The sequence below is a fragment of the Halichondria panicea genome, chromosome 15, assembly GCF_963675165.1.
Source record: "Halichondria panicea chromosome 15, odHalPani1.1, whole genome shotgun sequence".
NCBI lineage: Eukaryota > Metazoa > Porifera > Demospongiae > Suberitida > Halichondriidae > Halichondria > Halichondria panicea.
This window is the reverse complement of record NC_087391.1, coordinates 4,511,930-4,526,841: the sequence shown is the minus strand read 5'-3', so window position 1 is coordinate 4,526,841 and position 14,912 is coordinate 4,511,930. Positions and strand designations below refer to the sequence as shown.

Below are 14,912 nucleotides of genomic sequence, written 5' to 3'. Positions count from 1 at the left end.
AATGAAACCGCAAACATTTATACCCTCAAAATATACCCGTACATGCATACCAATCACCTACACGACATTGTTTCACATTGTCTCATCTATATGACATTGATTTGTCTCACCTACATCATCTATATGACATTGGTGGTGCTTGACTATATCTACAGAGAGTGGAGAGGCAGCTACGTTGCTATAACAACTCTATTATTGGGTGTCCGAGAGTGTATAACAGTGCTAGGATTCCAGACGTTATATAGAGAATGGAACAATGCCAAGAGGACAAGCAGACAACTAGCTAACAACAAATAGCGAGTTACAGTGTCACTCGTGGTGAGGGGAATGCAAGTGTGATCAACTATCAACAACCAGACGACAGTACATGTACAAGCTAGCCTAGGTAATATTATTGGTAATGTGTGTTACAGATTCCAGCATTCATTCTTTGGCAGGTGAGCCAGAGCTGCAATCTGTAGCACAAGTGTTGTTGTTCAAACACAACAGTGGCCACAAGAGACAGACCATTGCTCAAATGACAACGCTCATTAGTGTACATACAACAAGAGCATGTCTGTACCCGGCACCTACAACACTGGGCAACCTTTGCTAATGCACGAAACTTGAACTAACAAAGTTTCTCACGGATTCAAATAAATATACAGTGAGTCAAGTGTAATGAATACTGGGTGGGACAGGCAAATATTATATCCTACGCAGAATAGGCACTGTATCACTTTTAGGGATAATGTAAGTTCCTATACTGACTGGAGGTGTCAGACCATATTTGGTTGACTCAACTCATGCTATGACTAACTACTAATAAACTCACTAGTTTGTTAAACACTAGATCAGTACTGCACTTGAAAACTCCAATTCCAGTCAGTCAATCAGTTTACAGCATAAAAGTTATGTATAATACTTGTAAAATAGAACTACATATAAAAGAAATGGGATACCGAGGAATTCTGTGTAATGTAATATTGGTAGCACCTGTACTAGCGTCTAGGTAATACTGCACTAGCTGCTACTAATTGCCTCACCTCAAAAACCGACTTGAGTGTGCTGTTGTCTAGAGCTCCCTCACTGACCATGAGTGGGATGGGCAGCGCTACTAGCCAGTCCCTCAGACAAAGAATGAGAGTGACCACCAGTTTGTCCAACCACGAGGATCCCTCTACCTCCTCACTCAGAAACACTGCAAGAGTTAGGGGGGTTAATACGCACAGGAACACTGCAAGCGTTAGGGGGGTTAATACACACAGGAACACTGCAAGAGTTAGGGGGGTTAATACGCACAGGAACACTGCAAGAGTTAGGGGGGTTAGTACGCACAGAAACACTGCAAGAGTTAGGGGGGGGGGTAATACACACAGAAACACTGCAAGAGTTGGAGGGGGGGTTATACACACAGGAACACTGCAAGAGTTAGGGGGGGAGGGTAATACACACAGAAACACTGTACATTGTACAATCGAGGGCTATGTATTAGGAATGAAGCTAAGAGCACACTGGTACACTCACACTCATATTACAAGCACTGGGCTCGATTACAGATCTAGTATCTATACTTACACTGTTGCCTAGGCTCATGGAACGCATTTGTAAGTACTATAAAACGATCCTGATAATGTAATATGAGCTAGTACAAGTAACTCCGCTCCTGGGCTATGGAATGGACATCTAAAGGGAGCAGATCGAGTGTATACCGTACAAGGCAGTAAAGCTGCATGCACGTGTAAACTGACAATGTTACGTAGCTTTTTTCAATTACCAGAACTGCTCCATAAATATACTTGATTAAACTCCCGGGCGTTTATTTCCTAGCAACATCTGTAGAGGGGGCGTTTAAACGAAACGGGCGTTTATTGTTTTGTCTACTCCAAACTCTTGCACAGCAGCAGTTATTATGCTATTCTTGGCTGCTGCCACAGCTCTCAGCTTAAATCTTGAGCCGTTATATTTTTTACAGTACGGTCTCTTTATGAGCAGAAGTGTAAACATTGTTATTGTAAGCAAAAATTCAGAGTTTATAATGGTCCCATATATTATATGCACTCACCTGCGATGGCGTAACAGAGTGCCTGCAGGATCCTGGCCGGCAGTGAGTGGTACAGGGAGAGGATACACGGAGCCACCTCAACCAGCATACTGAGCATGTCCACTGCTGCCATAGAAACAGCCCGATCGGAAAACTGGGGGGGGATGAGGTCAGTATGAGACACACAATCAAGTATATTGGTAGTGTTCCACATACAGGATACGAGGGTGGAAGTTATTAAAAAGGCGAACTGTCAGGAAGGGATAACGATATTTCCCTTTGCTTTCATGACACATACATGTAGCAGTCACTGATAGCTTCCTTCCACATGTATTAGGGGTCAAAGGTGCAATAGTATCGAGTATATACAAATGCGAGAAAAGGATAATAACATTTCCCTCTGTTGATAAGTTTCCTTTCAGCTAACAGGACCCTGATAGGGGTCAGAAGTACAGTGCAACAATATCTGAGTATGCATTCGTGCGTGCTTGGCCTAACTAGTGGGCATAGCACACACTTGCATAGTAGAAATTACTTAGCCTTTTTGTATGATCTACACTACGTATAGTGATACTGGACTCACGTGTAGAGAAGCCAGTAAGATGTCAACTCCTTCTGTCAGCCTCAGTGATTCTCTACCAGCTCGTAGCTCAGTGAACACTAGCAAACCAACTTGAAACACTGCCAGACATCGTGTGTTCCTTAGTGGCTCTGTCTTAGCTGAGCGGTAGAGGAGACTTAGAATCTGTTCCTTCAGCTCCACGCCCTTCACACCCTCACGCTCACACACCTCCACATCATGCCCACACATCTCCACACCCTCACCAAGCACGGGTACATTCGGGTAGTGATCAGGTAGACACAGCAGGGTGCCCAAAAAGTGGAGGGCTTCATTTCGAGGGAGGCTACCCTTTGAGGAGGAGGAGAGAACGGAATCGATGGCAATGATGGAGTCTCTGAGGAGAATGCTTGAGCCAGGGAGACAGTGAGAAAATAGTTTGAAGCCATACTTGACAGCAACACGCAAAATGTCCTGTGAGTGAGGAAACATTGGATGAGTGTGGAACAATGGTAAATACATATAACCACAGGCCTTTGTTTTACTGAGATTGTGTAAGCTTCGACAGATGTGCACAGACAGGCATTTATTGAGTATGACATGAGAATGACATGCAAAACTAAGCAACTACAATTCTTGCAAAACTAAACAACTCCTTATTTGTGTGCACAACACTAATGCATAGACATGTACTTATAAGGCTGGATGAAAATGTCAAAAAGTGATGATCTTTACCCACTATCAAACATAATGCCACTTTACACTAGTCAAAAAGTGGTAGAGTTGGTGATGATCTTTACCCACTACCAAAAACCAAATAGTGGTAGAGTTGGTGATGATCTTTACCCACTATCAAATATACAGTTTCTATGCCACTTACAGAGTTCGGCTGAAATGCACTGTGCATGAGTCTATAGAAGTGGGCCAGCTGTGCTTGTGAGGGGAGGGTGTGCCAGTGACGAATCACCATCCTACAGAGCATCTTATGGGCCTTGATACGACCACCGAGGTAGCGCTGAGGTAAGGAGCAGGCCTTGATGACCCAGGGGAAGAACACAGAGAGTGGGGGCACGTACTCCGGTAGTGGAGGGGTGGGGCTGGACCCAATTGGGATGCCCAGGTTCGCAGACATCTGCAGAGAGAAAGAAGGATACATGCATTACACTGAATTGCACAATTGGTTTATTGTTGTTCATCCCATATGAAGAAACTCAGTAGCTACATGTAGGTGTCACGTGACACTCGGAATGGGCATGCCAACTTTATATGCTTACAGTTGTGTATGTAATAATTATATATAACATTAGATCGAGTGTTGTATGCAATATATACAGGCACAAGCCCGAGGGTGAGTTGTCTGTATCATTATTGCATACAACAACACGAAGATTTTCATGCTATAATTATGTGTTTTATATCACGATGATCCCTTACCAAATTATGCCTCGAGACTACGTGACCGTGTAATAAAACGAATATAACACGGTAGGGACTTATTACATACATGTACTTGTTACAGTCATAATTATATAAAGCCGTCCATAGCTACTGTACAATGGGGGATCAATATACATGTAATAGTACACTGACACTTTTGGGGGGGGGGGGGGGGGAGCACTTGTACTTGTATACTGCACAATGTCTACGTAGACAAACACACAACACTACTCATTTCTTCACTGCTAAGAGCTAAGACAAACACACAACACTACTCATTTCTTCCCTGCTAAGAGCTAAGGACAAACACACAACACTACTCATTTCTTCACTGCTAAGAGCTAAGACAAACACACAACACTACTCATTTCTTCACTGCTAAGAGCTAAGGACAAACACACAACACTACTCATTTCTTCACTGCTAAGAGCTAAGACAAACACACAACACTACTCATTTCTTCACTGCTAAGAGCTAAGACAAACACACAACACTACTCATTTCTTCACTGCTAAGAGCTAAGACAAACACACAACACTACTCATTTCTTCACTGCTAAGAGCTAAGGACAAACACACAACACTACTCATTTCTTCACTGCTAAGAGCTTATAATTATGTAGTACATGTACAGGGTAGGTATACAACACTCACATCAACCAAAGATCTCCAGGTGTTCTCCAAGCAACCCATAGCCTCAGAGTGGATGCCCGGGTCTTGAATCTTGTTGATGTCTCCCAATACCTTCAACATTCTCTGCCAGATGAGAGCTACTGACTCAGCAGTCCACTCACCCTGTGGCTTGGGTGGCGACTGGGGCAGTGGAGGGTGGAACTCTTTAGACGTGGCTGGAGGCGACATAGAAGGAGAAGATGATGCATGAGAGAACGATTCGCCAACTCCTGCTCCGACATTCTCATTTTCGTTGATAGACGAACTCAGCACTCTTCGTATCACATGACTACTGTTAGAGCCTTCAATTTCCGTTGGTTTAGGGTCCATATCAGGGCACAGTATTATACGATGAATATTGCCCTCACTGGATGATTTTCGTATCGTAGCCAGTCTTCTATTCTCAAAGATATCAGAGTCGGTGGCCTCCATGACGGTGGAAATGACAAGGGGGGAATCTACATTGGGATTCTCAGAGCTAGACCGGTGAGAGCGTAGAGACTTGCGACTCTCTTGCTCGCTGTCACTCACGTTTTCATTTGTTAGTACTAGATCCGGTGCTGGTGGCTTTCGAGACTTGGAGTTTTTGCTATTTCGCTGCTCAGAGGAAAAGAAGTTTTTGTTTTTCGAGACTACAGAATCAGGGCTAGGTGAGCTTGTATCAAGATTTACAAACATCGAACCTTTCCTTTCTTCTTTCAATTGTTCTAATTGTCGGCAGTGTTCAGAGGAATCGTCTACAACTTCACTGGACTCTAGAATGAACTCAGCTGGTAGAGAGAGTGCCCCTGGTGACGGCACGCCCTGAGGGACTAGCAAGTCTTGTTTCTCTTCACTCACGTAATTACCAAGCGAGACTAACGTGGATGTGGTGACACTTCTCATTGGCATTGGCTCTAGTGATTCGGGACTTGAACCGTCCTCTCTGTTTTCGGGAACTACACACAATTGAGGGGCCCCAGTCGCCATTTGCACCTCAGACAGAGTCGATGGCAGTGAATGCTTCTTCCTCAAATGAGACAGTTCCAGATTAGGGTTATTCCCAGCCTCCTCTGTGTTTGATTTCCCACTGTGTTTGATGTGCGGAGTCTTTTTTTTCAAGTTTCGAAGCCTCAATTGACCGTCAGCTGTGTCCCTCCTTTGAGTGAGTCTGATGGATGATACGGTCAGTATGTTGATAGTGGAGAAAGAGTCGAGACGACGTGAGGAAGGAATCTCTTTACTAGTCGCCGATCGTCGACTGGCTGCTCTGCTATTATGGTCTCCTTTGTCCAGCTTGCTCAGAGGAAGGTCCAGTAGGTTGAGTCCGTACACTGTCTGTGCCAGTACGCTCGTCATTGAGCTCATCACAAACTGTGTGCATGTGTCGGGGAGGTGGGGTAAGGCGAATATATGATAATATATGATACCAATGATGTACCAAGAAGTTTCAAAGTGGGGGCTATTTACAACACTCAATCTACACACAATTGTTATGTGGTAAACTAGGCCAGTGAGTAGTGGTTGGTTTTGGTTAATACCTGAACAACGTCCCAGAACCACATAATTATTACATGTACAAATCTGTGTGCTCTAGTGTGAAGGATGATCTAATTGTGATTAGGGGTGTGTGTCTAAATACACATGTATGTACATGGACATGTACAGGTACACTGTAGAAGCGATGTGATTATTAGTGAGTAACATTACAGATGATTTTGCCCTTACCTGCCACTCAGTGATGACCTCCTTCCACCGTGTCAGAGAGGATACGACAGTCAGGAGATCGTCCCACAAATGAGGGGACACCTTGGTCGCCATGGACGCTCGGAGGTAGTAGATCAAAAGGGTCTGCACAGAAGAATAAATTTAAAGGACAAACTATTTACTGCATACAACCGGTGACTGTCACAGCCATGTGCATACGTATACGTATGAGAAAGCTGTAGATACTCAGGTTGAAAAAGGAAGGACATCTACTGATAGAAACACAGATTTTAAGTCTCATGTAGGAGTACATAGATCTCTACATTAAGAGCTCTCTATGTCAAGACTCAGCATTAGCTATATACACATACCCTGAGTAGTAGCTCTGCCAGTGTGCCACCGAGAGTAGAGTTCCTGTTTGTGGGGGGTGGGCCAGCGAGCAGTCTCACTGTCAGGTGGAGCAGCACCGCCAGACTATACTCCCTAAGAGGTGTGGGAGGGATATTAAACAGAGTGGATGAGAACTGGTACCAAGTGTGTGTGGGTGTAGAGTGAATAATTTAAAGAAGGTCCTACAGTGTAGATGGGAAACTAGTGGTCCAAAATTGGTCTCACTCAGCAGGGTGTTATACAGGGGGGATATCCCCCCTAGCTCCAATTCCCCCCCCCCCCCCCCTTCAAGTACTAGTTGTATGACTGAGTGTCCATAGCTGGGTATTGAAATAACAGTTGACCTTTTTTTAGCAAAATTTTCTGCTAACTTTTCTCATTTCCCCCCTCTACATGTACTTTAAAATCCTGTATGACACCCTGCTCAGTCAGGGTTTGTTTCTGGGGTTTGCCGAATGAGAGGGACCACCACATACATGTAGTTGCAGACACTTCTACACTAATAGCTCACCATGTGTCGTGGTCCATGTCTCCAGTCATTGCTATCTCCTGGTAGAGGCGAAGGATCTTACGGCACATCTCAATCTGTAGAGAGAGTATAATTACTACTGTAACAGCACTGATAAAGGAGGACCGGAGAAGTGAGTATCAGTGTACAGGTCCTCACTGCTCTATAAAGCATGCATGAACTACATGTACATATTTAGAGAGGAAGGAATAATGTGCTGCATACACTACAGCAGTTGCATATAAATATCTCATAAAGCAGATTTGGATAAAGTGCACATGTTCCTCTACAGGTGTACACGTAAGTAGGTACATGTGTATCCTGACCTGACTGTCAAGCTCCTCCCTCTTTTCTGCCTTCTTGAGGAACACCTGACACGTGTGACACACAATCATCCTTAGAGATGACTGGGGCCCGGCTTGTACAGTTGTTGCAACGAAGCCCTCGTAACAACTCAGCTGCTCCCAGGAGAGAATTGAGAGTCGGCTCGGAGCAGAGTGGGAGTGGTCAGAGGTGCCTAGGAGAGGTGGTGTGCTGGGTGTGGTCTCACCATAGCTTTGGACCGGAGCAGGATTCATGAATGGTGGCTTTTGTGCAGTCTAGAGAGGAAAATACAACAAAGGCTGATAGCATACTTTCAAAACACATCAACAATTAAATAATTATACACATGAAGAACACAGTATGTCACAATAATAACTGATTAAAGAATGCATACAGCACAAACACGAGATACTTTAACTACATTAGTAGACACAGCAAACCACCACACACAGACACTTACCTGCTCCCAGTGAAAGTAGAGCTCAATGAGTTTTTTCAAAGTGGTGGCCTCAGAGAGTGGAGTCTGGAATCCAACTCGACAAATTTCCAGCAACAAATTCACGTTGTCTCGATTAGTGAACCACATTTCTCTCATGAGCTCAACTCCTGTCAGGGGGAAGCTGATCCTCCGTGGGAACAAGGGAGAGGAGGAGGGGCTACTCTCAAGTGTGGTGCTGCTTCTCTGTCCTCCATTACTAGGAAGGACCCACTTGAGGATAGAGTGTAGTATAAGGTTCTGGATCTTAGCGTAGATTGGATGAGAGGTGTTGTATTCGAGCTTGATCACAGAGGACATTCGGTAGGGGCTAGTGCGCCCGTGTTTGCGACGAGACAATGGGGGTGTGCTGAGGACGTGTGATTCCTGGGAGGGGTTTTCCGGCAATGTCTGTAAGCCCTCCTCGTTATCACCATTACCCTCAGAAGAATCTGCATAGCAGTATATAAAGCACAAGATTGTGTATACATGTACAGTACAGTAACTGTATTACTAAAATATTTCGGGAGCATCGAATTTTGCAAGTGTTGATTGCTTTGCAACAACAAAACTGCAAAAACCTCTACAGGTACTTTTAGGGCATCATGATCTTTGCCAGAACGCAAAAAGTTAGATCACAAAGTGCCACATTTTTTGCTGCTTTGGCTTTTTCACTCGCAAAACATTCTAGTAATAGCTAGAGTATACATGTACATGTACGCGTATAAAATAGTGATGTTCATTATTTTAACAATACATAGGCAGGAATCACTAACTACACAGAACGAGAGCGCTACTCACGGATAGTGGGTGGTGGTGGTTGTGTGTACAGACCAGCCTTGGCCCTGAACTCCTTGTAGAGGGGGGCAAGGTAAAAGAGCTTGAACAGGAAGAATAGGAAGCTGAACCCCCTCACAAAGTTGGAGGGATCGTCCCAATGGAGAGAGAACAGCTATGGGGAAAATTTGGTTAGAAAAAGCAATGTGCAGCACTGAATTGCATGTATTGTTACTGTACAAGATGCTACTAGGTCCAAAGGATCAAATGCTCACACTAGTTGTCAAATTCTAGTACTGTCCATGCATTTTATCAATAATTCTAGAATGTCACGAATTTCATTCAGGCATGTAGTGTTAGTCACCTGACTAGTGAGGCACTTGAGGAGGTTCTCCATGAGCTCCAGAGTGAGGTTATCCTTGTCCAGAGAGGAAGGGGAGGACAGCGGGTAGATCATGCCCACATGCACCACATCTATGGAAAAGGGGAATTAGTAAAACAGCATTCAAATGGACATTGTACATACACAACAATTATACACAACATTTAACTTGCATACAAATGGCACCTTGACGACACCTATGAACAAGTGGGGGGAGGGGCAATCACTCGCACACCACAAGTTTAAATTTAGTGTACATGTTATACTACCAATTAACACAGACATGTCCCCCATATATTACAGTGATGTTTACCCAAGAATTTTTGAAATCCTCAATCACAATTTAAATCGATCACAATTTAACACACAACACATTTACCTCCTTTATACATGCAGCTTATTATGTAGCTAGGCCGAAGAGGTGGTTAGCACAAACCATCCTCGACCAGTGTGGGCACATCCCTGCCCATAGAATGTAAACCAACCTTTCATTGCTGCTCCTATGGAGTTACTCTTGGGGATCAGTCCACCATTGTCAGCAGATACTGAGCTACTTGAGTACACACCATAGCGCTCACACAGACCACCGGCTGAGAAAGTGGGCGTGTCCAATGAGTCCGTGGGGAGGCCTAGCGGAGTCTTATTAGGAGGGAAGTGAGGGATGGCTGATGCAAACAGTTCCATGCAAGCATCACCAGCATTCTCCTGCAGGGCTTGGATCCAGAGCACTAGTAGCTTGAGTGCATATTTCCTGATCTTGAGTCCATTCTGAGGGTGGAACAGCTTACGAACTATTGTACCTGGAATGGGAATAGAAAAGTGTACTATTAATACTGTGATCAACATGAACGATTGAAGGATCGATTTTACAAGTTTCATTAACTCCTTTTGTGTTAATAAGCGAAACAGAGACATTAGAGACCCAATGCTACTTACATATGCTGTTGAACTGCCACTTCCTGTGAATCAGCTCTGGCAGAAACTCCAACACTCTCTACAGGAAGAACAGATGGAAAACATACACACAGGTCTGAAAAAGTCTTTATTGCAGCACACAAAAACAAGAAGAGAGGTTTTTGAAGATTTCTTCTTGATATTAATAAAACAAAAACTATCCCCAATCCCAGGAGAGGCTCGAGCAATAATATTATCATGAATCGTTCAAACTACCAAAACCAAAAACAATATTCCCCAGGAGAGGATCGAACTCTCGACCTTCGCATTGCTCAGCCAATACTGCTTATAAGTACGACGCTCTAACCGACTGGGCCACTGGGGAATTCAATAGTTACTCACAATAATACTCGAGCAAACACAACGTACTGTATTCCTTGTGAGTAAGACAACTGCTATGTACGCAAGGATACACTAAAACTGTGAGGGCATTACAAGCTATACACCCAAAAAACTATGCTTCCTTTTACAACACAGCAATACTTAAGGCTAGACTAACTAAACAGCTTACTTAAGGCTAGACTAACTAAACAGCTTGTCTCCTCAGGCTAGTCTAAGTTTGGCTTACCTGTAGGGCTGGCAAAACAAGCTCTATCAGGTCCTTAATGAAGATCTCACTGTAGCCCTTGCCCTTCACCACTGAATGGGATGAACACATTATGAGTGGTGAATTAAAGTATTAATTATCAGTGTCAACCCTACATGTACCCATGGCAACCAAAAACCTCCAGAGACCCATTCCCACACCCCCACACCCCATAACCACTTTGCTGCATGAGTAATTGACTTGAGTTGTACTTCAATGCATGATTCCCTACCATAATATAGCGGGTATTCTTCGTGGAATTAAAAATTTGTTGAATTTGAACAGTTGAACTTGAATTTCGTTTTCGTAAGTAAAATTTTCACAGAGGTCAGCTTGCCCATGAAAATTAAACGCTATACGGTAGTAAGGCCCTGCCTTAATAGATTTAGATAAGATACAAGCACAGTAACTTGTAAACTTACCTGAGTTTACCTCTAGGGATTCGAATGTGTTGTGAGGATTAAATACCTGTTCAATTTGTTTGCTAGAGTTGCCTATTGTTACGCCAGTACAAGTGGTTTGAGAAACATCTTATCTTGATAGATAGTAACTTAGTAAGGTGCGTACAATACATAGTGCACGATAACAAACACCAAGGCGACACACTCACCTCTGTCGTGTATGTTAGCCTCGACTATGGTGAATGAGGTGTACACACAGTAGAAGACGGCTGACGAGTGTTCAGTGTAGAACGACTTGATCTCTTCATCAGTGCTCTTATCTGCATTTTAACAACAAAAAAACTATTTACTAGATAGCTATATATTGGAATGAACTTTTGATGTAGACTCTATTCGCCCTATTAAACCCTACTCGCTAGGACCATGAAAGAAGGGAGACAACTTCCTGACTGTACAGCCCTTTATGACAAATACATAGAGCTAGAGTGACAGGTGTACAGTACAGTAGGCCAAACTGACCTAGGCCTTGGTTGAGTGATCTGAGTCTCTTCAACGAGTCCTTGCTGGGCTCCAGGAACTTTTTCAGTTGTTTGTGCTCGGCTTGTCTGTCTCTGCGTCTACTCATACTGTTAGCGAGAGTGTGTTTTCAGCTCTATACACAAATCACCATCATCTTAGAGTCATTATGAACTTTCCTGCTTTTGGACTTTGTGATTGACCTTTGACCTGCTCTGTTTCTGAGCGCATCACAAGCTGGGTTTAGTAACAAGGGGATTTTCCCTTTAAGTATTTTGCTACATCATAATTAATTATCTACAAAAACATGCAATGAAATTGCAGAATGTACGTACCTAGCTAGTACCTGGACTGCTATAAAACTATAAGTAGTAGACCTTTCATATTTTTTAACTCAATACTCAATATTTGCTCACCTGAATCGAAATCACAGACAGTATGGGAGGAGGAGACAAGAACAAAGAGGACCCAATGGCCATCCCAGACTCTTCTCTGATTCTGGAGACTCTCAGTGAGTACCTGAAGATCCCCGTTAGCTCATCAGAGGTCACGGTAATGGCCAAGGTGACCGCCCTTGCTCAACCCAACGAGGATCGAAGGGCACCTGTTACCATCTGTGCAGCCATTGATAGGAGGTGGGCCATACTGTACTAGTGTGTGAGGGGGGGGGGGGGAGGGTCTAAAGCATAGTAGTCCTTCCGGTTTGTATATAGTGAAACTGTATTCAATATTGTGGTCGCATATTATATAAGGTGTCTTCTTATTTTTAATAACATGATACTACCTATATTTTGTACTAGCGAAAATCCCTTCTATAGTACATGTATCTACTTTAAACAATGCTTGGCTTATGATACTCAATTCTACCTCCCAGTGGCAGCATGAAAGACCACCTTCCACTGTTGAAGGAGGCACTACAGTTCATGACACAGCAGTTGAGGGGAGAGGACAAGCTCTGTCTGGTCTCCTTTGACCATGAGGTGAGCTCACTATAAAAAGCATCGCTACTTGCAAAAGGTTGTTGAGTACTCCATCCGTGCGGATACTTTTTGAAAATTTTTATATCTGAGTTTTACCAATAGTTCAGCTACCAGCCATTTTTTAAATTGTCCACAGGTTCGTATAGAACTTCCCCTGACAACCATGGATGCCTCAGGCAAACAGTTGGCTGAGAAGGCCATTTCGTCCCTCAAGGAAAGAGGACACACCAACCTCAGTGGAGGTTTACTCGCTGCTCTGGAGACCCTGTACCGGATCTCGGCTGCTAATGCCTCACTGGTGGAGTCAGTACTGCTGTTCACTGATGGCAAGGCCAATGTGGGGATCAAGGACTCAAAGGCTCTCGTCAAAGCTACAAAGTGAGCATCAATCCTCTTGTACATGTTCATGCTTCCTTGCTGACATTTTAGCTTTTTACTACACTACTGTGCATTGCATACCCATCAATTCGTAATTGCAATGCAGTGTTGAAGCTATTTCCCCCTTCCCAACTGTACTTTTCCTTCTGAATTATTCTTTGAAGGCCTAAATCTGATACTATTATTTTATTCGCTCTCCTCTCTTACGTAGATCCCTGTTGGGCCAAATCAATCGCCAAGCCTGTGTGTTCACATTTGGTTTCGGCTCTGAGCATGATGCAGACGCTCTCCACAATATAGCAGAGGCTGGCAATGGACTCTTCTATTACATTGACAACAGTGACAGCATCCCGGAGAGTTTCTGCGACTGCCTGGGGGGACTGCTCAGCGTGGCAGCACAGGTATTGAGATATAATAGTACGTATTTGATATCCCTCATGAATTGTGGCAGCTTCTACATAATTATAGCTAAATAGTGCAACTTACACGTTACAATGTAATAGGCTGTAAAGGAATCAACAATAGGATACAAATATGAACTGTGATTGTGATATATTGTACTTATTTAACTGTAACCTTCCACACGGTCCAGAATGTGAGGCTGACCTTCAAGGCTGTCGGGGACTGTCAAATCACCAAGCCACTCACCACCTTCAAGACTGAAGTAAAGGAGCCCAACAAAGTGTACGAAGTGAGCATCCCAGATATCTACTGTGAAGAGGAGAAGTGTATCTTGGCTAAAGTGACGGTAGTTGCCGACCCTAACGTCACGGAGGCTCTCACCGTTTCCATGGTTACGTGTCATGTGGAGTTCTTTGATGTGATGAATTGCAAGCCCAACACATGTGACTTTGAGTGTACAGTTGTGAGGAACATCACCGTCTCCAAGCCAGTACACTCCGATTACTATGACGATATAGAGCTACACAAACTGAGGTATGTGTGATACTACAAATAGTACACGTCTCTACAGTTAAAGCTAGTAACTTGCTTACAGTTGGTGAATGTACATGTACTGTCACACAAAATATGCAATAGTTTGGCTAGAGATTTGCCTTCTTTTTAACATGATTTGTTGCTGTCATAACCTCTACGTATTCTGTTTGCAGATGTGAAGTTGCAGAGAAGCTGGAGTCCGCCTCAAACCTTGCCACAAAAGGGGACATTCCCGGAGCTAGGGACCTCCTGACCAATCTGAGGGGGAGGATACGAGAGAGTGTGGTGTTCCGGAGGCCACTGGGGGTGCATCTTGTGGAGACTGTTGACGAGTCATTGGGTGGCCTGCAAGATAAGGTGTGTGTGTGTGTGTGTGTGTGTGGTGTGGGCGTGTGATCTGCTAGGAAGTACATGTAATAGTATTCTAACAGGATGCTTCTTTCAATATTTAAACAGTTAAGTAGTTCAATCACATTCCATAGCCTATTAAATATTGTAACAGTGTCACTGTTTCTGTCTCTCTCCAGATCACCTACCACAGGCATGGAAAGGCTGTGATGAAGAACTATATTGGCTCTCATTGGCAACAGAGGTCTGCTATGAAACCAACCATTGATGGCTACATAAGGAGTCAGACCTCGCAACCATACAGCTTGTCGAACCCCCCACCCCCACCTCCAATGAGTGGGGCCAGCCTTCTAGCTCCACCCACTTCCAGTGCGTCTGCCTATGACACCTTTTCTCCGTATTGTACTGCCAGCAAGACGAGAATGGTCAATCGGAAGAAGGGAATTTTTTAACTTTCTGCCAATAAATATTAATGTGTTTTTATTCCATCCTTTATTTTTGTGTTGATGAATGGTTCCGACTGTCCTAATTGTTGTTGTTGGCTGGATTTATATTGTACAAAAGCTACATGCATTCAATTA

General features: G+C 43.8%; 2 protein-coding genes and 1 non-coding gene across 3 annotated transcripts in view; 1 reads left to right on the top strand and 2 right to left on the bottom strand.

Moving 5' to 3' along the window:
- LOC135349167 (ral GTPase-activating protein subunit alpha-1-like) overlaps positions 1-11,905 on the bottom strand; it is a 31,486-nt gene extending 19,581 nt beyond the window's left edge. The window contains exons 1-17 of the mRNA XM_064547663.1: positions 11,693-11,905; positions 11,383-11,493; positions 10,755-10,825; positions 10,169-10,226; positions 9,718-10,032; positions 9,215-9,324; positions 8,875-9,025; positions 8,059-8,525; positions 7,601-7,873; positions 7,278-7,351; positions 6,748-6,859; positions 6,398-6,520; positions 4,673-6,043; positions 3,463-3,714; positions 2,607-3,056; positions 2,045-2,177; positions 1,026-1,180 (exon numbers count right to left, since the gene is read on the bottom strand). Of these exons, the coding sequence (XP_064403733.1) occupies positions 1,026-1,180; positions 2,045-2,177; positions 2,607-3,056; positions 3,463-3,714; positions 4,673-6,043; positions 6,398-6,520; positions 6,748-6,859; positions 7,278-7,351; positions 7,601-7,873; positions 8,059-8,525; positions 8,875-9,025; positions 9,215-9,324; positions 9,718-10,032; positions 10,169-10,226; positions 10,755-10,825; positions 11,383-11,493; positions 11,693-11,798 (4,332 nt within the window). The 5' untranslated portion in view covers positions 11,799-11,905. The remainder of the gene's footprint in view (positions 1-1,025; positions 1,181-2,044; positions 2,178-2,606; positions 3,057-3,462; positions 3,715-4,672; positions 6,044-6,397; positions 6,521-6,747; positions 6,860-7,277; positions 7,352-7,600; positions 7,874-8,058; positions 8,526-8,874; positions 9,026-9,214; positions 9,325-9,717; positions 10,033-10,168; positions 10,227-10,754; positions 10,826-11,382; positions 11,494-11,692) is intronic.
- Positions 10,420-10,511, bottom strand: Trnai-uau (transfer RNA isoleucine (anticodon UAU)). The gene is given in 2 exon segments: positions 10,420-10,455; positions 10,474-10,511. It is a non-coding gene; the product is annotated as a tRNA-Ile (tRNA).
- A 63-nt stretch (positions 11,906-11,968) lies between the features above and the next one.
- LOC135349169 (uncharacterized protein sll0103-like) lies at positions 11,969-14,898 on the top strand. Its single transcript, XM_064547664.1, has 7 exons — positions 11,969-12,324; positions 12,564-12,669; positions 12,806-13,047; positions 13,259-13,448; positions 13,640-13,983; positions 14,157-14,340; positions 14,511-14,898. Exons 1-7 carry the CDS (start codon positions 12,128-12,130, stop codon positions 14,781-14,783), a joined length of 1,536 nt encoding a protein of 511 aa, XP_064403734.1. The 5' UTR covers positions 11,969-12,127; the 3' UTR covers positions 14,784-14,898.
- Positions 14,899-14,912: the final 14 nt, after the last annotated feature.